Raw genomic sequence first — 26,514 nt, 5'->3', positions numbered from 1 at the left:
ATGCTTCAACTCTCTGGTGTTTGCCCTCCACCCCACCAGGTTCACTCTCTCTCCCGGATATTTGACGTGGTGCTCCTAGGGAGCTGCTGCTTCAGATGCACTCTGGTGAACCTGCCACTGTGTACTCATCTACCTCGAGATGGGTGCATGACTCCCACAGTGACTAATTACCAGGCGATACTACCTACAATAGCTAGGACTCCCGCCAACATCAGAAAGTCAGCAGTCTTGGCAACAGGAAGTCTAAGCTAGCTGGTGGTTTGGAACAGAAGTACCAAATGCTTTCTCGGGAACTAACTGGGGCTGGAGGGATTCAAAATAGGTGTGGAATGGCCATAAAGAGAGGAAGGTAATGTACTGAGCTGTCAGCAATTAAACTGTGACAGTCTGGTAACTTTTCTCCATAAGTGGCTTGGTGTGGAAGCTAGGTTACCTCTCGATGAGGCTGGTAGGGCCGGCCACTGGAGTTTGCTATGGGTGCAGGAGTCTCTCCTGGTGCCGAGTCTTTCTTGTTAGCACTTGTAAGGCTGGGAGCAGAGGCACAGGTGGAAGAGGAAGCAGCAGAGGCATCACACGGGCTACTCAAGGACATAGACGGAACTGTGCTGCATCGGGATCTGGTTGAGTAGCTGTTCTTTGGATGGGACACTGGACAGAAATAGGAGAAATAGGTTGTCATAGGACAGAAGAGCACGATGGTAAGGTTTTCCCTATTTCTCCACTTCACGATAAGCAATTTGAGACAAAGAACTGTCTACTGGAGTAGTTGTAAAGATAAGCTTATAAAAAAGCAACAGGAAGCAAAATCTCCCTTCTGCCCTCTTCCTCCACTCCTTCCAAATCCCTATTGCTTTTTTTTTTTTCCTTTCAAGTTTTTATTTAAATTCCAGTTAGTGAATCCCCCACTGCTTTGTAAAGGAACTCTTAGAGGCAGGAGAACAGCGTAAGATCGGAGTAGTCATTCCCCCACCAACTCATGACTTCTCGGCATTTCCTACTAAACTCCTGGCTGCGGCTCCAGCAGCTGACTAAGCCTAGGAACAATAGTATGGGCCATATGTTCAGTTTCCTATGAAGGAACATTCTGAAGTACAGACTTCACAAAGAAAGAAAAAGGTAAATAGAAAGCTAAATCCCTTTTTAAAAATTTGAATGATGCAAGGTATAAATAATCAGGATTAAATATGAACAGAACTAGTCTTTACAATAAACATGTATCTTCCCAAGGTTCTTTCTGCAAAAATAATCCTCAACTCAAAATATCTGAAAAATAGTAATATATTCACTTCAAATTTTGTCAGAATTCAATGGCTTAAAACTACCCCTTTTTTTTTTTTTTTGGTTTTAAGTCTGGTCTAATGTTGAGTTCACAATCACTGCTCTAGGTCCGACCTTTCACTTTTATACTGACAGAGAAAGAACAAAGGACCTGAGCTCAGGGTTTGACTGGTGTGCCCCTATAAGCTCTCACCTTAAGGACACCCCCCACCCCCGGCCTTAAAGCTATTATTTAATCACCTATTATGTGCCAGGAAAGGTAGGTGTTATTATCTCCATTTGGGAGAGGAATAAAATAAAGTTCTGAGAGGTTAATGTAAAGGCAAGGATTCCAGCTCGGTCTGACTCAGAGCTCCCGCTCTTTACACTGTGTATCACACACAACTCAACCCAGCAGAAAAGGATGAAAAAATAACATTGCAAATTTAGGGAGCCAGAAAATGCCCATCCTTTAAGCTCAAAGAATCTGCATCCTGTGACTTCTTAAGTATCTCAGAACTGCTTTTCACAAAAGCATACAAAAACACAAGAGGCATTAAAGCAGAATCAGTGGGGAAGCCAAGCCAAAACTTTAGTCTCGGATCAGGAGACGGAGTCCCCTCCTCACCATCTCCAGCGCCCAGAATCTCTCGCCATCCTACCTTGTCCAAATGACTCAATGTCCTTCTTCAGCGTCTCTACATCACAGGTGAACCGAGCTACTCGTCCCAGGTCCTCATCGTATTTACGCTCACTAACAAAGTGCTGGAGAAAGGACAAAGAAAAACCTCCGGGTGAGACAGGTGATATACATGGAATCCATGGCTTCTTATAAACAGATGAAAAAAACTATTTTCCATTGTCTTTTTGTTGCTTCAAATTTTACTAAATGGCCATCATATTGCCTATGCCAGGTGACTGATGGAATTCAGCCATTTTGCTAAGGTTCAAAGGTAAGTCTGTTGGGGAGCTTTATGAAATGCTACCTGATGGCCAAAGCCCATCAGAGATGATGAAGAGAAATTGTAACGAAAGAAGAAAAAGTTTCCAGTAGAGGGCCATCTTTCCACTGTTGGCTACTCTCCACATTGTTTCATTTTATACAGAAGCAGAGGCAGCAAAAATGCTCGTACGTTACAACAATGATTCCATGTAAATAGAGGGCTTGGTGTTCTTTAATAGGAACCTCCTTAGGCAACCCACTTCATCCCTTTATAAACTAGGATTTGTTAGTCCTTGAAGTGGGGACAACTTCTTGAGATGGAAAATCATTCATGTGAAAATCCAACCTTGCAAATGAGAAGGGTTTATGCTGCAAGTAATCTAATCCTTTTAAGCAGACTGAGCTGAGACATACCAACCCCTTGGGTCAAAACTAACTATCATGTCAGGAATAAAGTACTTCTGGGGGTGTCTTTAAATAAACAATTTCCAAAGTAGCCTGGAATCTTTTTTTTTTTTTTTACCCCCAGATGAAAAGGAGGCAAAAAGGAAAAGTTAAAGGCCTACATATCATTTACAAGAATCAAACTCCTCAGAACAGTCCTCTAGCAGGTGGTCTAATTCCACTTTGGATTTTCAAGGGGTATAATCAAAAACATCAGAATCCTTGGGATGGATCTAGAAGCAGTAGATGGTAAAGGAGAAATCAAAATTCCCTGTGAACCCTGAAGTCCTGAGAGTACACTGTGGCTCAGGAAAGCACATGAACCTCTGTAACATAGAGCCTTCAGACATGTAATATCAGTCTGAGAGTAATTCTGAAACAAATTCTAGGGTTTGTTGAGCCAGAGACATAACAAGAATGACGGAAATAACATGATCTGGAAATAAGACATTTAAATTGCACAGCACCCACTTCAGTACACTGAATATGTGGAGAGAAACAGATCCTTAGTCAGCCTGCAGAAATATTTCTAGCAGCTTTTCAACCACGTGGGAAGGAGAACAGATGAAGCCTGTGAGAGCCAGGATTCTCATCTAATTCCAAAGGGGTTTCCGGCTTCTCCCAGATAGTTGAACAAGACTGACTGGCATCTTCATGTCAGTGAAGAAGACTTTCTATAATTTTTAGTATTATAGTTCTAGTTAATCAGAAATGGTAATTTCATACTGGCATCGTTTTGCTATTTCACCCCAATAGCATCTAAGGGGAGAAGTGAAAGACTGAGTGTGAAAGACTGGGTCAGAACGATAAGGATACCTGGAAGGTCTTAGATGATTTCCCATCTAGGTTTTTATTTTACAAAGGCTGTTATATAGCCTGTGCAGCAAGTATTCCTCTTAAGTATGGCAAGAAGTCTCATGTGTTCAGAAAGAGCAGAGGTTAGGGCTCAGGAGTAGGAACAGCCAACTCCTCTTCTTCACACAGCTAATGGTTTATAAACAATTATTTAGAATTCCAGTGTCCACAACTACCCGCAAATATCCCAACGTCTCTCAGGTCTCCATGCTTAGTCTCAGAAACATTGTTCTTTATATAAGAATTTTAAATGTATGAGGGGCGCCTCGTGGCTCAGTTGGTTAAGCGTCTGACTTTGGCTCAGATCATGATCTCACGGTACGATTTGAGAGTTTGAGCTCTGCTGTTGGGCTCTGTGCTGACAGCTCGGAGCCTGGAGACTGCTTCAGATTCTGTGTCTCCCTCTCTCTCTCTGCCCCTCCCCCACTTGTGCTCTGTCTCTCTCTCTCTCTCTCTCTCTCCCCCTCCCACTCAAAAAAGAAATAAACATTAAAAAAAAATTTTTTTAAAGAATTTAAAATACATGAGTGTCGAACCTAAGAATCTTCACAAACAGATACAATACAATCAGTATCTCAAGTTGCTCATTTTTCTCTTCTAAAATCAGAATCAACCAACCAACCATTTCAATATTTACTGAATCCCTACTACATGCCAAGGCACTATGCTAGACACTGGAGGCACACTGGTTCCTGCCACTGTAAAGTTCACAATCTAGTTGGGAAGACAGATCAGTCAAATGCATATAAAATGATAACTATGCTATGAACATACAAGATAGGGGGCATGACATGAAAGTTAAAAGGACGAGCAGGTCAGTTATCTGTGTGCTGGGAGTAGTTGGGTGGGGCGTTTTGTACAGATCAAAAAGCATACATATAGCCCTCCAGCAGGAGGGAAGAGACTATGTTTGTGGGAAGGAGAAGCAAAGATGGCCAGAGAACAAGGGGAGTATGGTGTGAAATAAGATGGTGGCAGAGCCGGACCCTGCAGAGCCCTTAGAGGCCGTGTTAAGGATTACAGTCTTTATCCTAAAAGCAGTGGGAGGTTTGAAGCAGTTTAATGTGGTGTGAGAACAGATATGGAGAGCTGGGAGGGCAGGGCAGTGGCAGAATAGACGGGTGGAATCAGTTAAGAGGCCATTACAGAAGTCCAAGCAAGAGACAACAGTAGCTGGATCACGATGGTGGCGGTGAAGATTGAAGAGAAAAGGTCAGATCTGAGATTTGGGAGGAGGTCAAACAGACAGGGTCTGCTGACAGATTTAATATGGGAAAGGAGAAATTCCTAAGGCTTCCAGGTTGGACACCTGGATAGATGACAGTACCATTTACAGAGAAAGGGAACATGGAAGACGGTTAGCTTTGAGAAGGGAAGATCATGAGTTCAATATATTAGATATGGCGATGAATTATGGAGATTTGCTGCTTCAGTCCCTGAGGGTAAGAAGAAAGGCAGAAAGGAGAAAGAAGTTTTACCTTGATATCAGCTCTGAGCTCAACCAATTGCTCCTCTGACATTCGAACAGCCACATCAGTCATCTTCTTTAGAAGTTCGGCTTTCTTTTGTCGGCTGAGCAAAATTTCCACTGTGGAGGAAAAGAGAGTAGGACTCTTATCTTCTGCTAAATAGGATAAAGGAGAATTGGAAATATGGGCCTTGCAGTACATATTTGAACAGCCAAAGGCTTAGCTGCCCACCCATCCAGAAAATGAAAATACCAAAGGTCCAGTTTCCAGCTTCTTGAGGGACTCTGAAGGCAGTTAAATGGTAAACACTTTTTATGAATCATAAAGACTCATAAATCATTTGTTATTTCTCTTTCTTCTCTTTCCAGTCAAAAAAAATTTTTTTAATCAAGAAACATATAAATTAAAACAGAAATAGGTACCCAGGGTAAAAAAAATTCACCTAGAATAAATGGGTATAAAATGAAAAGTAAAAGCATCCCCCCTACTTCTGACAGCAAATATCTCTCTCCCTTCTTTCCCCTCCTTACAGATAGGAGTATGTCATATATGTGGTCCTTTCCTTTACCTAAGCTATTTTTACTTGACATACCTTGAAGTTCATTGCCTATTAATACGCTGGCTCTCCTTCACTGTTTAACAGCCACATGGTTTTCTACTACTTAGGTATACTACAATTATTTACTAAGTCCCCTAACGGTGGATACTTAGGTTGTTGACAGCCTTTTAAGAAGTATAATCTTTGGCATGCTCCCAGATGTATAACTCAGATATGGCCACAGAGGATAACAGACAATATGAAAAAAAAAAAATCTCTCAGAGCAGAGAACCAGGGGTTACAGAGAATGTGAGCCAAAGAAATCCTCCAAGGAAGCAGAACTAGGTGCTGCCATATGAACGAAGGCGTTATCTCTGCCACAAGGCCAGGGATTCTGCTACTCCTGCCCAGTACAATTTGATCATTGCTTTTCCAGGTGGGAACTTTTTACTCTAATTATGCTCTTCTTTATATAATATTGGAGGGAGGGGCATTTAACTTTTCCTCTAGTTCATGGGACCCCAGACCACAACATGCCATTTCCAGATCTGTTGAAAGATCTGAAATGACCCCGAAGCCCTGGACTTTCAGCTAAATATACTAACTAGATGAGACTTTGGAGGTGTTGTCATTGAGGAGGAGAGGAGTGTGTTCTCATTTTTTAAAAAAGAGGATATCGGGTAGCTGAGGGGTGGACAATAGCAAAAAGACTGTTAGCAACTGCATATCCATTCTCCTCTTTTTCCTATCGGAAGTCCAGTGTTTTGGGTACCAATCTGCTTAAGTAAAAATCTACATTTCCTGGCTTTGCTGGATAAGACAGTCGTGTGATATGGTTTAGTCACTGAGATCTAAGCAGAACTCACAGGGCGAGGTTTACAGGAGTCCTAGCCAGCATGTAACATATTGCCTCTCCTCAACTGGAGCCTTAGCAGGGATATTTTGACCATAGGTACACTCTAAGGATGGCTGAGTACAAAGACAGAGAAGCTCGGGTCCCTCATGTCATTTTGGAGACGCCCTGCCAGCCCCGATCACTTACCTCTGGATTTTTCATTTCATGAGAGAAAGAAATAAACTCACATTTATTTAGGCCACTCTGTTGCATGCAGTCAAACTCAATTCCTAACTGTTATACATAGAATCCTGTAACCCACTTAGAAATCAGCCAAATTTATGTTAGAAAATAACTAGAATTTTCCAAGAGCTACATCAGGTATTCCAGAGAGTTGAATGCCTTTAGCAAGTTTACTTATTATCCTGATTGTCACGGATATACCACCCACGGGCTGCCCTCCCCACATGAGCTTAATTAATAAGCACACACTTTCCCAGTAAGTGAGGGATATGCCTACAAAAATTTCTTGACACTAAGGCCCAATAGTTACAAATGATCTACTGGTCTGGTTCCCAAGATAAAACCTGTCTGCCATTTTGTGTCAAATCCATTTGCTCTCAGGAATCTGCATTCTAGGATTCTAAGACAAAACTACAGATCCCATCATGGAGGAAATGTGTCACGTCAAGAACTCCACACAAATCAGTGGACCCAATTACACAACTTTGGACAAGACACATTTTCTCCAAAGGACTCATTTCTTCATTTATTTAAAAAAAAAAAAAAAAAAGGAAAACCTAATTACCTCATAAGGGTAATATGAAGATCATAGAGAAATGAATGAAAAAACTCTGAACTGTGAAGTACTATGAACATATAAATCAATAAAACTATTAAACGTGTAAGAAAAAAAAGAAGCACCTTCTTGACAGTATTGGTAAATGAATAATTACATTTACTAACACTGAGATCCAGGATTTTAGCATGAAAGAAAGGAGATACAGATATACAACTGACAAAATTAAGTAAAACTGTAGCTCTTAATTTGATAAAATAAGATTTGCCATGAATTGATAATTGGTTGAAGCTGGACGGTAGCAGTTAATTATATTAGCCATTTTGAAATGTTTGGCATTTTCTATAAAAGATATATTTTTAAAAAGCACCTTCTTCTCAAAAGTAAGGACTACGTCTTCTTACTAGCTTTATTTGAAACTTTATGCTCAAAATAGAACACACAGTACACGAATGGACCGAAATGGTCACATTTAGAAATTTCAGGATATACCACTCAATTTAAATGAATCTCACCTCTGAAAAACAGTGGACAGCACCTGTTCAACATTTCAGGTCAAAACAGATCAAAAGAGAACTCAGCTCAGTGCCTCCTCTGGCCCATGAGCATAAACACAAATGGTTTAATTCTGAGTCATCACCTCAACCTATTGCCATTCGTACCAGTCTGAGAGCAGGTTAAAAGAAACAACCCTCCAAATTACAAATCTAGCATTCAAAGCATGAAGGTCAAACCTGCTGCTGAAAAGCCCACATCAATGCCATTGTAGAAGCTGTAACAGATACTCCCTTCTTTCCATACAGCTGTGTATCTTGTACCTAACCCTCAACAGGAATGACAAAAAACAGGTATCTGGTTCTTTGGTTACAAAACCCCACAAATTACCCAAGTTAGACTCTATTCCTCCAGAATCTATTTTAGTAAGCTTTCATGGAATCCTAGTCATGGTATCCTAAACCCTCATTTCATTGACTTCCTCTATCTAATGATAACAGACACGGAGTGAAGACTGTTCTACAAACTGAGAAAACCAAGAAAGTTCTCAGATAGGTAATGACAGTGATGCATACACTAAATTGTGGGCAAGCTGGTGAAGTTAACTCTGATTATGCCAAACATTTTTTTTTTCCAAGTAGAAAAAAAAAACCCAATGGAATTATTCAATCACTGGAAGTAAAACCCAAAATAAGACAAAACCCAGGCACCTGGCAAGGATACTTTATTTTCCTAAGATGATGTTGTGGTGGCAAATACCATGATGCAGTCCCTCAGACATTGAACATTCAAAATATTAACATTCAAAAATATTAAAAACCAGATTCTTGTAAAGTTGTTTCACCTGACAGGATTCATATGCCAGGGCAGTACAGCTTCTCAAGATTCTTCAAATAAATATATAAACTCCTACAGTGACATTTATATTGAGCTTTTGTTATGAGGGTTAAAAGGCAGATAACTACTAACTGGTAATAGCTTTAACTACAGATCAGTCTTACTTGCTTCAGCTTTCACTTTGTCCATTTCAGCAAGCAATGCCACTTCTCGATCCATTAAACTAGGAAAAGATGACAAAGGGAAAAAAGGTTTGATCAGAAACTCAAACAGAAATAGCACATTGTTAACAGAGGAGACAGACTTATGAGTTGGTTCACTGAAAGCATACTACAAAGTAAACCCTGTGTGGACCACATACAAATTGTCTTACCCTCAGCAAAGGATATTTTAAGGATTCCAATAAATAGACCTAATTCCCTTTTGTTTCTTTTTTTTCTTTAATTCCCTTTTATTTCTGTGTATTACAGTAAACCAGTAGCTAGAAGTCCAAGAATTGAGAACCAGTAGGTGGCAGTAGCGAGCTACAGAACACTTCTAGCTAAACTGTGCTAAAGCAAAAGTTCTGGAAGTTACGTATTTCCACATACAAAGTCACATATTTTTTATTTTATATTTTGGTCTATAAAATCAGACAGCTTTGCTTCTAATACATTTTACCAGGCAATATCCGTACTAGGGCATGGTAAATTTATCCACAATTAGGATTTTGTATATTCTCAACACTTTACCACAGTTGCACCAAGTCCACTGGCACTTTGGTCTATTTTGTCAAAGGTTTTATTTAAACTCCAGTTAGTTAACATACAGCATAATAGTAGTTTTGGGAGTACAATACAGTGATTCAACAATTCTTTTTTTTTCTTTTTTGATTCAACAATTCTTATTTTTTTAATGTTTATTTATTTATTTATTATTTGTTTATTTATTTATTTTTATTTTTCCGAGAGAGCACAAGCAGGGGAGGGGCAGAGAGAGAGAGGGAGACACAGACTGCAAAGCAGGCTCCAGGCTCTGAGCTGTCAGCACAGAGCCCAACACAGGGCTCAAAGTACCCAACCTGGAGATCATCACCTGAGCCAAAGTTGGACACTTAACTGACTCAGCCACCCAGGCGCCCCTTGATTCAACAATTCTGTACATCACCCAGTGCTCATCACAACAGGTGTCCTCCTTAATCCCCATCACCTGGTCAGCCCATCCCTCCCCTCTGGTAACCATCAGTTTGTTCTCTGTAGTTGAGTCCGTTTCTTGGTTTGTCACTCTCTCTCTCTTTTTTCCCTTTGCTCATTTGTTTTTGTTTGTGGCACTTTAGTCTTAAGGAGGCAGAGTAGTTAAAAGACATATATACATTGTGCTGGTTTCAAGTAAACATTTAATAATCCAGAAAAAATGAAATCAAAGGTTTCTGATAGGCTTTCTACAGAAAATGAACGTCAAATGGGTACTGAGAATTTTCTCCACTGCAAATGTAAATGGCACGTAAAGCTTTCTATGTTCTTGTAAAAGAGCCCACTACCTTCAACATATAGAAAGACAGTAGTTTGCCCTAGTCTGCAACCTCTGGATACAAGTAATTTTCCTTACTGTATCAGTTTTACTCAGTGGTGAAATAAAAATCTAAAATTTTGATACTTGCCCAGACATGAAATGTTCCAACTCTCTTTGAATTTTCTATTCATTCTGATTTCCCCTTTTGCAAAGGAATAGATCTACAGGGTTAATAAAAGTTCTACTCTTGTTTCTGATTGTAAAACTAATCATATATACACACATACATAAACATATACGTATACATATATATGAATGCTGACTCAATTTAGCTCAATATTTAGTGATGTTAGCAGAAAGTAGTTAATACAGGGACTATAGTGTGAGGTATACAAAAAAAGATAAGGCAGGGTCATTTTCTCAAGGAGGAAATTCCTTTATATGAAGTGCCAGAGAACACAGGTTTGATAAGAATTATGTATGATGTGGGGCACCTGGGTGGCTCAGTTGGTTAAGTATCTGACTCTTGGTTTCAGTTCAGGTCATGATTTCACAGCTCGCTGAGTTTGATCCCCACCCTGGGCTCCATACTAACAGAGCAGAACCTGCTTGGTGTTTTCTCTCTTTCTCTCTTTCTCTCTCTCTCTCTCTCTCTCTCTCTCTCTCTCTCTCTCTCTGCCCCTCCCCTGCGTGCACGTGCACACTCATGCTCGCTAAAAAAAAAAACAAAAAAAAACAAAAAAACATCATTATGCATGATGTTAATAAATAGACTTGTAATGAAACAAATTTGGATGGCATATTAATCCAGAAGCACCAGACAAGAGAGAAGATCCAACTATTGTAGGGTAGCAATACTCTGCTAAGAAAGCATTCTCCAAACCTTGGCAATACTTTGCTCCGAGAACTCTAGCAGCATTTGGAATACCTAAAAGCAAAACAAAAGCACAACTGAGACAGGAGCTGCCAGGCCTCAATTTTGACCCTACCTCCTTTCTATTGCTGAATCACCTTAAGATGCAGACGCTGTGTCCACCAGATGACAAATTTGTCTCTGGCAAAGCTTGTAAAATATTTATTAAGACTTCCGCAAACAAGTAAGCTTTTTGCAGCTTACAATCTTTATTATGAAAAAGTAGAATGTCACATGACACGTTTAGCAAGAAAAAAAATTCTGCATCATCACAATGAGACTTTTCTGTGGCAGTAGGAGCTACGAAGTACACTGTGTTGGATTTTTTTCCCCCTGTAGGGATGACTGGAATCCATTTAAATAAAGTTTGTTTTTTGATTGACTCACTGGTGATCGTAAGAAATTCAGAGGCAGTGTATGAACAACCATCTGCCCATGCCATTAAAAAAAGTGCATATTTTCGTGCCCAAAAACCCCACTATAAAAAGCAGTAAGTGCTTCTATTTCTTGTTTGTTGTCTTGCCATCTATTGATAACATCTACAAAAGGTCTTATGTCATCAGCCAAGTATTAAATAGAGCAATCTACTGGTTAACTGAGGCTGTTGGGATATTTTCTCAGAGAAAAGCCTGATGAACATTTGCAATTTTCCTGAAGATTTTCACAAGTCTTTAAAACACAAAAATGAATATGAGGCGCCTGGGTGGCTCAGTCGGTTAAGCGTCCGACTTCAGCTCTGGTCTTGATCTCACAGCTAGTGAGTTCGAGCCCGTGTCAGGCTCTGTGCTGACAGCTCAGAGCCTGGAGCCTGCTTCCAGTTCTGGGTCTCCCTGTCTCTCTGCACCTCTCTTTCAAAAATGAATAAATGTTAAAAAAGAAAAAAGTAAAAAGTTTAAAGAAAAGCACAAAAACAAATAAATGCTAAAATATAAATGCCTGATAGTTAGCTTTTGTCATTGTAATGTTAAGTGCCTGACACTAAGCTTTGATTGTCCAGACCTCCATTTCAAAGACATCTCAGATAAACAGACTGCCAGCTGAACAATAAAAAGTCAGGCTACCCCACACAGGAAGTTCCTCTTTTAGAAAGCCCTGAGTGACCCATATAACTTGAGTGACCCTACTTTCCCTTCCCACGCTTTAATTCCTGCTCTTATGTTTTAAATTCACCAATAAAGAAAGAACCCACAAAACCTTAGGTAACCCACCATCACCTGCAATAAAGGCATAACCCCAGTCTGAGCTCTATTTAAGCACCCTGTGCTGTATGGCACTGGACGTGCCATGTCCCCTCTAGGACATGTAAGTAATAAAAGCTTGTTTTTTTCCCAAGATCCCTGATGGCAGTTGTTGAGGTGTCTTACAATCCTAAGAACCACCAGGGCTGATCCAGCCACAACGCTAGCTCAAATATGGCCTCATTACAAGTAATATGCGGCCCAGGTGAATGCCCCCCCCCCCCACCCGGGCGTTTGTAGCTGAGAGCATCGCCATAGATAGGCCGAGACTGACCAAAGCAATATAATAATAACTTGCCTCCTAAAAGTACATCACATAATGTACTGCAACTGTGTAGAATGACCATATCTTTAGGTCATCAATGCTAAAGCATTTTAGAGGTGGCATGTCATAATGCCTGCAGCTTTCAAATGGTTCCACCAAAACACATCACACACACACACTCTGTACCATCCTTCCATGTCTTTTGTCTCTTTGAAAGTTTTCATAATAAAAAGTTGCAATAAGTGCATCACAAATAGAAAAGGTGGGAAGAGTTCAAAAGTGGACAGTAGGGTAAGCATGAAGATAAATAGCAGAGGCTTTTTCTTTTTACGATTAAAAACAAGAGTTTATCGTAATATTGCTTTCTAACAATGCGGAAACTTAAGCTCAAGTTTTTCATCTGTTCCTCAGCTAAACGATGGTCTTCATATAGATCTGTGGCCAAGAGATTCAAAAGTACCTGTGGTTTGAGGTAACAGTTTTTAGAGGCCATAACTGCAAGCAATGAGTCCTCTCAGAGAGTGATGAAAAGCTCATTCAGACAGTCAGACTTTCTGTTACCTTGCTCGTGCCAATACACAAGGACACTGAGCTTGCAGTTGCTGTCTCAAGGTTTTCCTGAATGGAAATACACCATAATCAGCATCTGATACACTGGATTCTGAAACTGCTAATGAAATTCAGCTAAATATTGTGGGGTCTTAGACACTAGGTCTTATTAAGCCTGTGCCTTATAACAGTGTAGAGAATTTCCACATCATTTCTTCAGTCATGAAAGATGGTTTTAGATGACTTGTCACTGCCACTAAGGGAAAAGACTGGTAAATGAATGTTCTGTATTGCCTTCCTTCCTTACTAGGACTTTTTACTATCTTCACATTTGTTTAATTTATTCTAAAGCTTCTATGTAATTTATTTAGTTGCTCAGAATAGTTTTGCCTGTAGTACTATTCATATCTCTAAGATATCGTACATGTCCATCATTTGAAGCAAGCCCTTTAATTAACGCATTTAACATGTAGATTATTGATTCTAGCTATTGCCTTCAGTATTCCTTGGTACCAAAAAAATGTTAACTATCATTTGTTTATGGTTGCTGCATTAGAAGACAATGTTATGGGGTGCGTAGGTGGCTCAAGTCGGTTAAGCATCCGATTGTTGATTTCATCAGCTCTGGTCATGATCTCACGGTTTTTGAGTTCAAGCCCCACATCGGGCTCTGTGCTGGGAGCCTGCTTGGAATTCTCTCTCTCCCTTTCTCTCTGCCCCTTCCCTGCTCGTGAGCTCTCTCTCTCAAAATAAATAAACATTAAAAAAAAATTCTTTTTTAAAGAAAATAATGTTATAATGGAAACACATCTCTGGCAATTCCACAGCCAACTATTTCAAGGGATAATACTCTAAACCACTCACTAATGTTAGAAAATATTTGTACCCGATTATATTTGCTGAAAACCTAAAACTTATTCATTCTAACACCTCTAGCCAATCAAAGGAGAAATCCAAGCAAAGCCAAAGCAAACACCTTTACTTCTCTGAAGACATTTCCCTCTTCTCATAAAAACAATCAAAAGAGGGGCGCCTGGGTGGCTCAGTCGGTTGGGCGGCCGACTTCGGCTCAGGTCATGATTTCGCGGTCCATGAGTTCGAGTCCCGCATCGGGCTCTGTGCTGACAGCTCAGAGCCTGGAGCCTGCTTCAGATTCTGTGTCTCCCTCTCTCTCTGCCCCTCCCCTGCTCATATTCTGTCTCTCTCTGTCTCAAAAATAAATAAACGTTAAAAAAAATTTAAAAAAACAATCAAAAGAGGGAACGGTCAGTAGTTTTTATTAGCAGAAAATTAATGATGCTTCATATGTTTTGTAGAACTCCATACTCCCGGCACTTGGCCTTGTTGGAGTATGGTACACGTGCATAGGCTCAAAACAAAAACAAAAAACACCAGTAAGTCAGGTCATCACACAGAGTTGAACAACAGTGGTAAAATTAACTGAAAGAACTAGCTTATTAAATCATATTTGGATCTTATCAAATCAGGAGTCCTCACAAAGCATGTAGACATGTGATTTCATATTTTAAGAGTCTGAAGTAGCTTGTAAGAAATTAGGATGTGAATATAAGCTGTTCCTTTGGGACTGTTCTTTTCCAGTGGTCAAAAGTATCTCAGTTCTGAAGTGATATTACAGACCATATGACTCGATGATATTTTACAATATGTTTAGGAAAAAAAGAACCAGTAGCAATCTAGATTACCAAGGAGTTTATTGTTCAAGTTTCTAGTTGGTAAGGAAAAATTGTTAGTGTTAAGCCATCTAGAGAGTAGCTGGCTACATCCTCACTTAAAACTGTGGGTTTTTTTTATCCTCTCTCTCAAATTATGACAGTAATGTCTAAAGGGCGACATATATAGACTAGAAAGGCAAAGACTAAAAAATAAAGGCAAACAGAGATACCTGATAAGACAATGAAAAAGAAAGCAGGGTATAGTAGAAAAGCGTCACTTAATAACCAAGTATGTTTGGGCAAATTAGTTTTTACTGTGCCCATCTTTTCTTATCTATAAATTGGGTATAATAGTTATACAGATTAGAAACATGTGCATAAAAGCTTCTGACATGCAATAATGGCTCAATAAATAGCCACAGAAATTATTCAAATATCTGTGTTCATCTTGACTTCTCAGTTCCAGCAGAATATCCATTTAGTAAAATATGTTCATATTAACTTTGGTAAATCATTATATATACCAGATCCATTGTCTAGAAATTCTTAAATGAACACATACACATATTAGCACAGTGTAAGCAGTTACAGAGAGGTGAATCAAAGAAAACTTTAAACGAAAAGAATATACCACAAAAGTACACTCACTATGATTACAACTATTAAGATTATATGTGCATACAGATGGGGGACACAAGAGGACACAGAAAGTTAAGTTGGTAGAGTTACATGACTTTTACTTCTACTTTAAAGAACTGCTGTTATGCTCTCATTTTACCTTGGTCTCTGACTTCCTCCCATATTGCTTTCAACTACTGCCCCCTTAGCTATAGCTATACCAGGTGGAGCCCCTACATGTCCCTTCTATGCCTTTGCTTAGATCAGATCTCCTAATGGCAGTATTCTAGCCCCATCCTTTCTGCCAATGTAATTCCTGTCCTTCAAACCTTAATAATGATTCATTTATTTTAAGAAATCTTTTCTAATTGACCCCACTCCCTAGTTACCTTTCCCTTAATCTTCATACTTTCTCCACAACTAGGATCTGACTTGAAGGATAGGTGAATCACAAATCATTGTAAGGTGTGATTTAAGGCTTCTGAATTACAAAGCAATATTTGGATGGAATATTCCTTCTTAAAGTTTTATTTTACAAGAATCCTTATAAAGGCTTTCATAGGCTCACTCAAAATTTTGGTCCTGCTCAATCTAACTCTGTTCCATAATGACAAAATTTCTTAGTTCCTAAATTTCCTCTGTTATATAGCCTTTAAGCTGAGAAGGAAATAATATATGTGACAAGTACCAAGTCTCTAGCATTCTTCCTAAGCTTTAGTGAGAAGTGAGCCATCAGTGAGAGATGGGATGAAAATCATAGGTTACAGGGAGTCAGAATACAGAGATTCAAATATTGAGTCTGCAATTTATGATGTTATGTTAGGCAAATCGCTTAAGACTCAAATCCCTTTTAAATGGTAAAGTTGAATTTAAAATTCCTACTTAGCAGGATAGAAATCCAGATAAATAAGTCAGATAATATGACTGAATGTTTGGTAAACTGTTTGATAATTATCATGTTACTAGATATTTTCACAGATGGTTAAAGGGTTAAAATTTTAGGAGCGCCTGGTTGGCTCAGTCGGTCAAGTGTGGTTTTGGCTCAAGTCATGATCTCAGTCATGAGGTCAAGCCCTGTATCAGGTTCCTTGTTGGACATGGAGCCTGCCAGAGATTCTCTCTCTCCCTCTCCCCCGCTTGTATGCATACACACACTCTCTCTCTCTCAGGAAAAAAAAAAAAAAAAAAAAGAGTGAAAAATTTAAAGGATATCAAAAACCAAGAAGGCCAACTACTAGTAGAAATAAGGTATCAATGTACTAAATATGCAACAACTGAAGAATAATTTAAAGGTATAGAGTGCTATGGAGATTTTTGATAACACATTATTACATTAGCCCATTCCTTTATTTCTAAAATAGACATTTTTGAAAGCGCTTTGGTTCTTAAAATGATATGTAAGTTTTCACCATATAAATTTAAAGTTTATATGGACTTTAAGGATCTAAAAGCCTTAGGTTAGACTACCTGTAGCTTAACATCTTCTCTAAAAGAGAAGCTCAACTAAAAGGAAGTAACTTTTTTTGCTGTTTAATTTATTTTTTTAATTTATCCAAGTTAGTTGGTATATAATGCAACAGTGATTTCAGGAGCAGATTCCTTAATGCCCCTTACCCATCTAGCCCATCCCCTCCTCCCACAACCCCTCCAGCAAACCTCTGCTCTCCATATTTAAGAGTTTCTTATGTTTTGTCCCCCTTCCTGTTTTTATATTATTTTTGCTTCCCTTCCTTTATGTTCATCTGTTTCCTATCTTAAACTCCTCATATGAGTGAAGTCATATGACATTTGTCTTTCTCTGACCAATTTCACTTAGCATAATACCCTCCAGTTCCATCCATGTAGTTGCAAACGGCAAGATTTCATTCTTTTTGATTGCTGAGTAATCAAAAAGAAGGTATATATGTATATACTATATCTTCTTTATCCATTCATCCATCAATGGACATTTGGGCTCTTTTAATACTTTGGCTAATGTTGATAGTGCTGCTATAAACACTGGGGTGCACGTGTCCCTCTGAAATAGTATACCTGTATCCTTTGGATAAATACCTAGTAGTGCAATTGCTGAGTCATAGGGTAGTTCTATTTTTAATTTTTCGAGGAACCTCCATACTGTTTTCCAGAGTGGCTGCACCAGTTTGCATTCCCACCGGCTGTGCAAAAGAGATCCTCTTTCTCTGCATCCTCGCCAACATCTGTTGTTGCCTGAGTTGTTAATGTTAGCCATTCTGACAGGTGTGAGGTGGTATCTCATTGTGGTTTTGATTTGTATTTCCCTGATGATGAGTAATGTTGAGCATTTGTTTGTGTGTTGGTTGGCCATCTGGATGTCTTCTTTGGAGAAGTGTCTATTCATGTCTTTTGCCCATTTCTTCACTGGATTGTTTTTTGGGTGTTGAGTTTGATAAGTTCTTTATAGATTTTGGATACTAACCCTTTATCTGATATATCGTTTGCAAATATCTACTCCCATTCCGTCGGTTGCCTTTTTAATTTTGTTGATTGTTTCCTTCACTGTGCAGAAGCTTTTTATTTTGAAGAGGTCCCAATAGTTCATTTTTGCTTTTGTTTCCCTTGCCTCCAGAGACGTATTGAGTAAAAAGTTGCCTGCGCCAAGTTCAAAGAGGTTTTTGCCTGCTTTCTCCTTGAGGATTTTGATGGCTTCCTGTCTTACATTTAGGTCTTTCATCCATTTTGAGTTTATTTTTGTGTACGTGTAAGAAAGTGGTCCAGGTTCATTTTTCTGCATGTCGCTATCCAGTCTTCTCAGCACCACTTGAAGAGACTGTCTTCCACTGGATATTCTTTCCTGCTTTGTCAAAGATAAGTTGGCCATACGTTTGTGGGTCCATTTCTGGGTTCTCTATTCTGTTCCATTGATCTCAGTGTCTGCTTTTGTGCCAAGAAGTAACTTTTCTAAGGTGAATGAGGAATCAGCTATGAAAAATTTCAGTCATAAGCAAAGACTTACATTGACTTTATATGTTTAGAATTTCAAATTTCTTATCCATTTTATCCTTAAAAAATTATTTTAAAACGTTTATTTTTGAGAGAGAGAGAGAGAGAGAGAGAGAGAGAGAGAGAGAGACAGCATGAGCAGGGGAGGAGAGAGAGAGAGAGAGAGAGAGAGGGAGACAGAATCCGAAGCAGGTTCCAGGCTCTGAGCTGTCAGCACAGAACCTGATGCGGGGCTCAAACCCACAGGCCATGAGATCATGACCTGAGCCAAAGTCAAATGCTTAACCAACTGAGCCACCCAGACACCCCTCCATTTTCTCCTTTAACAAAGAGTTGAGTGTGTTTAAGAGATGCCTCTCCATTTTCTCCTTTAACAAGGAGTTGAGTTGCTTTACAAAGGCAAGTTGAGTGTATTTCCTGTTGGCATTTTCACCAACATATTATATGACAACTGTCCAAAATGATTTATCTACTTTAGCTTCATGTTCCATTCCATATCCTGCTCCTTAATAACTTTAAACTTAAGTCAACTAATAGCTCCAACAATGTAAGTCAGACAAATTTTATGAATGGACAAGAAAAGTAAACTTGGGTCTAGAGATGATTATTACTGGATCACCAACAAACAGATTTCGAGTTTTACATACTGGAAAAGCCTCTGATTTTACCTTCCCACAGGTATGTGTCTGCTTTCATTTGGCCCCAAAATGAAATAATTCCCCTAGTGCCCCATCAATGTAATCTTACTGTTGCAAATTTGTTAAACCCTTTTCTTTTCTTTTATACTATAACCAACACAAAAAATGGCTTCCTGAGTGACATTAACTCTAAGCTCTGGTTCAGTGCCAAATGGAGTTAGCTTACCTGCCAATTATGTCTTGAAGTAGCAACTGCAAGGGGCATTGAAATAAGGTAGTATAAAAACCCAATCAGCCAGAGAGAAGGGCACCAGCAGGAAAGGGCAGGTAAATCTCTTTCCTCAAGTTAAATTGACCCGGTTGTCACGTCTGCTAATCAATCCTAAGTACACAGTTCCCAGGCAGGAAACCATTTCATTTGTCATTTATCGAAGGAGGCTCTCCTTGGCTGGGTTCCAAGTCAACAGGAACTCACAAATCTCTCTCCCGGAACTGCATTTCCTGGTTTAGGCTGGTTCTGAATACAATCAGATCCTGTGGCTAAGTAATCAGTAAGCTAAACAATCATGGAAACCAGAGGCTTATCAAAGCAAAGTTGGGATGATCTACTCTTAGCTCTTTATTCTTTTCCAAATGAGTCAATAATATCTGATATGATAGTAATCCAGAGCGAAGGGCATGGTACTTTCTCCCAAAAGGTTCATAAAGAGTAGAAACCAGTTACTTAGAAATATTCGTAGAAGTTAGAGCTTAATTTAAGGTGAGTTTGGGAAGACTGCTTGGAGTTAGAGAAGTATAAAGATATAGAAGAACATATCAGGATAGAAAAGTGGCATCAACAAGTATATAGAAGAGGAAATGTGAATGTTAAGTCTTCTGGCTGAAGCAAACATGTATGTAAGAAAGACAGAAGATATGACATTAAATTTCTAGCTATAAAACCTGAAAGGGAAAACTCAGGATTCAGGACAAAGAGCCTGCTTAGGGTTCTCTCTCTTCCTCACTCTCTCTGTCTCTCTCTCTCTCTCTGCCCCCTACCCCATGCATGTGCCTGCCCTCTCTTTCTCAAAATAAATAAATAAACTTAAAACTATATACACAAACATATATGTACTTTTGGTTATGATGATTTAGTGGACCATTCTACACTTTGCAAATGATAAAAGTATGTGTCAGCAACTTTTTGGAGGCTTTATTCTACATCTTCATTAATTCATGCCCTCTTCAATTCCACAGGACGGAGGCTGCCTACACTCCCTTGTCTCTTGTTTCTTGTGGCATGAAGTAACCATACTAAGCTGATGAACAGAGACGTGGTTGAATACGACCACAAACAGGCAAGAAAATGGATGGTTGGGAGGAAGAGTGGGGTAGGTTTCCTCTATTCATGAACGCTTCCTCTCATATTTCAGATCTAAGCACGTCTTACAGAGAAGGAAAGTAGACAGTCTTACACCTCCAAACATCAACCTAGCTGCTGGTCTTTCCATCACTTTACTGAATTTGGTCCTCAGGGCTTTTCCATTGCAAACAAGTCCCTTATAAAAATGCAAATACCTCCCCAGAAAGGAGTTATGGCTTCAGTATTAGTTACCACCTCAATATATAATGATTAAAACTAGCTTCAGTAATTTTAAAAAACATTAGAATATATTTCTCCCCGCAAAAGATTCTATAGTCAAATACGCTTGAGAAACAGCATAGTATAGCTCCCTCTTGTAGATTCACAGTGCACATTAGCATTGAAAAAGCACTTCAGTCCAGTGGTAAAATTTTTAAAAAAGTATTTTCAAACCTCTTTAACTACCAAACCCTATTTCCCCTACAGAACACATATTAATATATTTTAAGATGTGAGTATTTTTTATTGTTTTATTTTTATTTTTAAAGTTTATTTTGAGAGAGAGAGAGAGAGAGAGAGACAGTGAGCATGCAAGTGGGGAAGGGACAGAGAGAGAGAGAGAGAGAGAGAGAGAGAGAGAGAATCCCAAGCAGGCTGTGCACTGTCACTCCAGAGCCTGATGCAGGGCTCAATCCCACAAAACTGTGAGATCATAACCTGAGCTGAAATCAAGATTTGGACACTTAACAGACTGAGCCATCCAGGTGCCCCTAGTTAAGAGTATTTTTTTTAGAACACAGTTTGAAAAACACAAAATTAAAACAAATCGATTAATAATAAGGCACCAAAGATATGTTTAGGGCAGAGTGCATTAGGAAGGATGACAGGAGGTGGGAAAGCAAAGACAGGTCTTTTCTACTTCATAATTTTGTTCAAAAACATCATGCCATTTGTTGCAGGTTCCTGGTTTAAAAGACAGACCCTAAAGTAAGGATGTATGGTCCATTCTATAATTATTTGTCCTTTTCTGAACAGTATCAACCTCAAGCCCATTCCTAGAACACAAAAAGTTCTCTGTACCACCCATTTGCAAAATGGCCATGTGACCAAAAGGAGTTGAACGAAGCAGAAAGCTAAATATACCTCAGGATTTTTAAGTTTCTTCCCACTACATAGAGCAGTTAAGAGTCAGAAATTAAAGGACCTGGTGAATGGCAGACCATGTTTATAAATGATCATCTTTGTGCCATGTGATCAAATGCAACTTAACTTACCAGCTCTGCAATTCAGCAAAAGCTTGTTTCATTTTCTTAATGGAAGCATCCATCTCTTCTTTAACTACAACTCGATACCGTGCGAGAGACACTGTACAGCGCTGGAGGTCTTTCACAGATTTTTCAATATTGGAACCTTGGGAAGAAAACCCAAGGATTAATATAAAAAAAGGAGCACAAGTAACCTGAAAGTTAGATATGAACACCTAAGCATGTAAAGTAACAAATGTCATGTGGACTAAAAATGTTTCCTTAATGGCCACCCTCCTCACCAAAAAATTGATGTTTTCATAGATTTTTGTTTTTAACTAAGTATCCTGGCTAAGATGGAGTACTAGGAGTTGGATTTACCCTCCTGTCTTACACAACTAAACACACACACAGACAAAACACATGAAACCTGGTTTTCAGATAATAGATGATAGACAGTACTTCTTCCCTGAGAAAAGACACAAATGAAGTGAGGCCTACGATTGCCTCAACTTACTGCCATGAAAGAGTTTCCAGACTGCAGTGCAAGGAGGAGAAATCCTAATCCTGAATTGAGAGGACAGAGCTAAGAACTTGGGGAGGCCAAGGTGGTTAGAATTCTAAGGGCAGAATACTAGAGAGGAAAGAGCTACACAAAGATGAGAAAATTGTACAGAGATCTGCAGGGGATTCTGAATGCATCGGTGTGAGGAAACTACCTGAGACAGGAAAAAGAATCACTGGAAAGGAATACGCAGAACAAGCCTCAGACCTCACCCAGCCCACAAATAGTTCATGTTCACACCAGCCAGAATAGGGCACCAGGTAGAACACTTGGAAGGGTACTCCCTCAGTAATGAGGCAAAATTAGCTCTAACGGCTACTCTAGTTCCACCTAACAAAGCTTAAAAACAAGCCTCAAACTGTTACCAAATAGTCCCAGAACAAATCATAACAGTACTTAAATAGAACACAAAAACTATCTAGCAATCGACAAAGCAAAATTCACAATGTCTGGCACCCAATAAAAAATTACTAGGCATACAAAGAGGCAGACAAACACGATCCATAATGAAAAATCAACTAACAGAAACAGATGCAGAAATGTCATAGATGTAGAGTCAAGTAAATAAAGACCTCAAAACAGCTGATACAATCAGATACCGTAAGTTCAAGAAGGCAGAGAAAAGCATAAACATATTACGGACAGACATGGTCGATACTTTAAAAAACCCAGCTGAACCTCTAGAGGTGAAAAAAGACAGTGTCTGAGATGACAATTTCACTGGATAGGATTAACAGCAGACTAGAAACTGTTAAAAAAAAGATTAATGAATTTGACAACAGCAACTTCAGAAACTATCCAAAATGAAGTAAAGTATTTGAATAGGTACCAGTGTTTCAAAACTCTCTAAATGACAGGGTTTGGACTATAATTCACCATGCAGGCATTACAAAATTAATAAAATTCTCTGTGTAGTAGTTCGAAACATTGTATGTGGATAAGCCAACTTTATAGGTAAAGATGAAATATATTTACCACCCAACATATTCTAATCAGTTTCCAAAAGTTCTACCAACCTTTCTATATTCACCAATGTCAAAGTTATATATACAATTTATAGGTGAAATCATAGATCTAAGAAGTTTAATGTGCCAAGATATAGATTTCCAATTTTTTATTTAAATTCTTCCTCATCGTAACTTGATTTCTTTCCAAATCTAAAGAGCTTTCAAGTCTTGTGCTTTTCTTTTTGCTTGACTGAGTATTTTTGACGTGCTTTCTGCACCAAGCTGAGGGTCATGTTAGATTTAAAAGGAAAGCTTCACTAATTAAATTTAGCTCATGTGGAATAAATAATTCAATAAAGAGCTACAGGTTACAAGTGTCTTTTACATTTCTGTTTCGTACATTTAGTGGAGTGGACCACGATGCTTTAGATGTATGACACTCAGAGGGGCTATCATCTCTACCTGTTTAATTACTGGCTGATTATTTAAATGATGAGTATAGTGGAAAAAAAAAAGCAAATAACTACCACCAGTCGATACTGCACACTTACTTAAGAGGAAACGATCTTGTTTAAAGCTACAGTCTGACAGATATTAGTAAGCGCATGAAGTTGTGAAGAGAAATGAAAAGATTTCTTTAAAACGTCATGTCAGAGTTGGCAGAGCTTTTTACTATTAAATCAACCAGGAGATAAAAATGAAGGAAACAGTACAAAAATGTTTAGTAAAGCAAATAAAAGAAACAAGTTACTGTTAGTAGAAAAGTCGTTCTGGCCAGTAGAGTTTGACTTTCATTCACTAAAAGGATCCCTGTCATTGTAACAAGACTGTACAGCATCTAAAATACTATCAGACTCCAACTGTGTACACGGAGTTAGGGAAGGGTAGTTGCTGCCTCAAAAACAGAAAAAGTATTACCTGCTAACCTCTGAGATCTTATCTGAGGAACAAGGAGAAAATTTGCCCTCTCTAGCCAAAAGCACAATTTTTTTTTTGTTTTCTCTCAAAGGTAGCCTTCTGATTTACCTAGCTTTTTGTTGGTGGAAGAGAGTGGAAAATCTTCCATCCCCAGATTTGAAAACTGAGGTGCTGTGGTAGGTCTTGAGAGAGATTTCGCAGCATTCCTATTTTGTTGAGAATTCTGAGTAGACTGCATAGTCAAAGACTTGGGTTCAAAATCAGAGATGCCATTCTCCAGCATGGACCCTGTCAAAGAAAGGCCAGTATTTTAGAGTAAAAGTTAGGAGGAAATCAATCAAGCAGTCTTAAGTATAAACAAATAAAAAAGGTAAAAATGTTTCAGGTAAAACTATGCCTCTGAAAGGTTATGAACAAAAACAACTGACAAAATAGAACAAAGAGCAGAATCAGTTGGACGAGACTATCAGGAGCATCTGGCTCAGCCCTAAACTTCATCCTGAATGAAAAGGATGAGTCTGTGTTAACCCATCTCAAGATAAGCTAGCTTGTTCCCTGTACCTTGGTAGCTCTGGGCACAAGGAAGCACTAATTTCTTATAGCTTCTGTAAGTTATACTGAGGAAAAAAGAGTTTTACACTGTTCCAGGGAAGGGAGAGTTTTATTATTAATCTATTTATTTATTAAGTTTTTTAAAAAAGTTATCTCTACACCCAACGTGGGGATCGAACTCACAATATTCAAATCAGGAGTTGCATGCTCCATCAACGGAGCCAGCCAGGTACCCCGAGAGTTTTAAAAGCTTTACGGAAAGCACAAAGAGTTAGGATATCAAAGAAGAGCTAGCTCAGGAAAAAAAAAAAAAAAAAAAAAAAAAGGAAGCCACTGACTATCTTTGGTTTATTTGAGGTTATAGCGTAGGTGCTATATTTTTCTCTAAGTCTTTTTGTGTGTGCAAGCTAATCAATAAAAGAACATCTGAGAAGTACAGAACAACTCTTAAATTGTCATTACATAATAACTCTAGCAGCAACAGAGCAAGTGGAAATGGATTAACAACCAAGTAATTAAAAAGCCAACTTTAAAAGACATATTCCCAGTATCTTCCCAACATTCATCAAAATGGTTAATAAAACAAAAAATGTGCAAGATATTTGAATTGACAACATTAATCTTAATTCTTTACTAGAAAACAAATGTGGGACAATAAAAACCAACAGTCTACTTCTCATGAAAGCCATGGGATTACAGTTACTATTATATATTCCTCACTGTGTTGGGCCCTAAAATAGTAACATCAACATCAATTCATCATCATCACTGTCCTTAATAATAAGCAATTTAAAAAGTCTTAAGGTCACCTTCTATAATCTCTAACTACTGAGGGATTATTATGTTAAAAGATTTCCACAAGACTGACTTAAACTAAAATTAAAATATAAGACAATGGAATAACAACTATATTCTTCTAGGCCTTTGGTAACTACAGTTGACCCTTGAACAATGTGGGGGTTAAGGGCACTGACCCCCTCCCTTGCAGTTGAAAATCTGTATATAACTTTGACTCTTCCAAAACTTAAGCCTACTGTTGATCAGAAGCTTTACCAATAACATACAGTCAATAAACACGTTTTGTATTTTATATGTATTATATCCAATATTCTTACAATAAAGTAAGCTAGAGAAAAGAAAATGTTATTAAGAAAACCATTAGGAAAAAAAATCATTAGGAAGAGAAAATATATTTGCAGTACTGTATTATATTTTTTCGGGGAAAAAAATCCACAAGTAAGTGGACCTGCATAGTCCACACTGCGTTGTTCAAGAATCAACTGTACAAAATTTGACTCTTTCATATAAAAGGCAACAAAAACTAAAAAATAAAAGACTAACTAAATTCAATTTATTGGTTGCTTTTTCAACCAGGAAGCCCCTATATTTTTCAACAGAAAACAACTTTTCAAAGACCTGTTAATAAACTCACCTGTTCTATCCAGCACATCTGGTGTAGTAGACTCAGGATCTTCCAATTCTCTGGCATCTATTGAAAGTATCTCCATACCTTCACTGAGTGAGTCCACAGACTCATTATCATTGATGGCACCGTTGACATGGTAACCATTAATACCCCCTTTCTCTGAAGAAGGCACAGTCTGTTCCTCTTGAATGGAAACCGATTTACTGGAATCTGGGATACTGTTACTTGCTTCTGCTGTAGGCTTTGGTTTGCTTTTCTTCTTTTTGTTCTAATGGTTATTCAAGATTTGAAAAAAAGAAAAGAAAAAGAAGACCCCACAACCCAGAGAAGTAACTCTAGCTACCCAAAGGCAATCAATGTTATTAATTTCTCGTATGCCCTCCCCAAAATTGAACACATTCTTGTATATTTTGAACTACTGACTAAAATAAGTATGTAAAATACTTTGGATAAACTCAAACACATAAATATAAAAAATGTATGCATGGAAAAACCCACCAAATCAAAAGAAATTACAAAATGTGAAATACGTCCAACTTATATACAAAAAGTTAAATTTATACAGAGCTCTAACAAAAAACAAACAAAACAACAGCCCAATAGAAAAAAATGGTGTAGGATACAAACACATGGAATGAAGTGCAACCTCAGTCTAATAAGAGACATAAATTAAAACTGCACTGCAGAGGATTCTGGGACAAT

General features: G+C 38.5%; 1 protein-coding gene across 1 annotated transcript in view; it reads right to left on the bottom strand.

The window, feature by feature from the left end:
- Window positions 1-26,514, bottom strand: part of SPATS2 (spermatogenesis associated serine rich 2) — a 53,747-nt gene that overhangs the window by 1,871 nt on the left and 25,362 nt on the right. Inside the window, exons 5-11 of the mRNA XM_042992215.1 lie at window positions 25,819-26,080; window positions 23,943-24,122; window positions 21,435-21,570; window positions 8,637-8,695; window positions 4,978-5,087; window positions 1,920-2,022; window positions 434-648 (exon numbers count right to left, since the gene is read on the bottom strand). Of these exons, the coding sequence (XP_042848149.1) occupies window positions 434-648; window positions 1,920-2,022; window positions 4,978-5,087; window positions 8,637-8,695; window positions 21,435-21,570; window positions 23,943-24,122; window positions 25,819-26,080 (1,065 nt within the window). The remainder of the gene's footprint in view (window positions 1-433; window positions 649-1,919; window positions 2,023-4,977; window positions 5,088-8,636; window positions 8,696-21,434; window positions 21,571-23,942; window positions 24,123-25,818; window positions 26,081-26,514) is intronic.

Source organism: Panthera tigris, chromosome B4 (genome assembly GCF_018350195.1).
Source record: "Panthera tigris isolate Pti1 chromosome B4, P.tigris_Pti1_mat1.1, whole genome shotgun sequence".
In the NCBI taxonomy this organism is placed as follows: Eukaryota; Metazoa; Chordata; class Mammalia; order Carnivora; family Felidae; genus Panthera; species Panthera tigris.
This window is presented reverse-complemented; position numbering and strand designations above follow the sequence as displayed.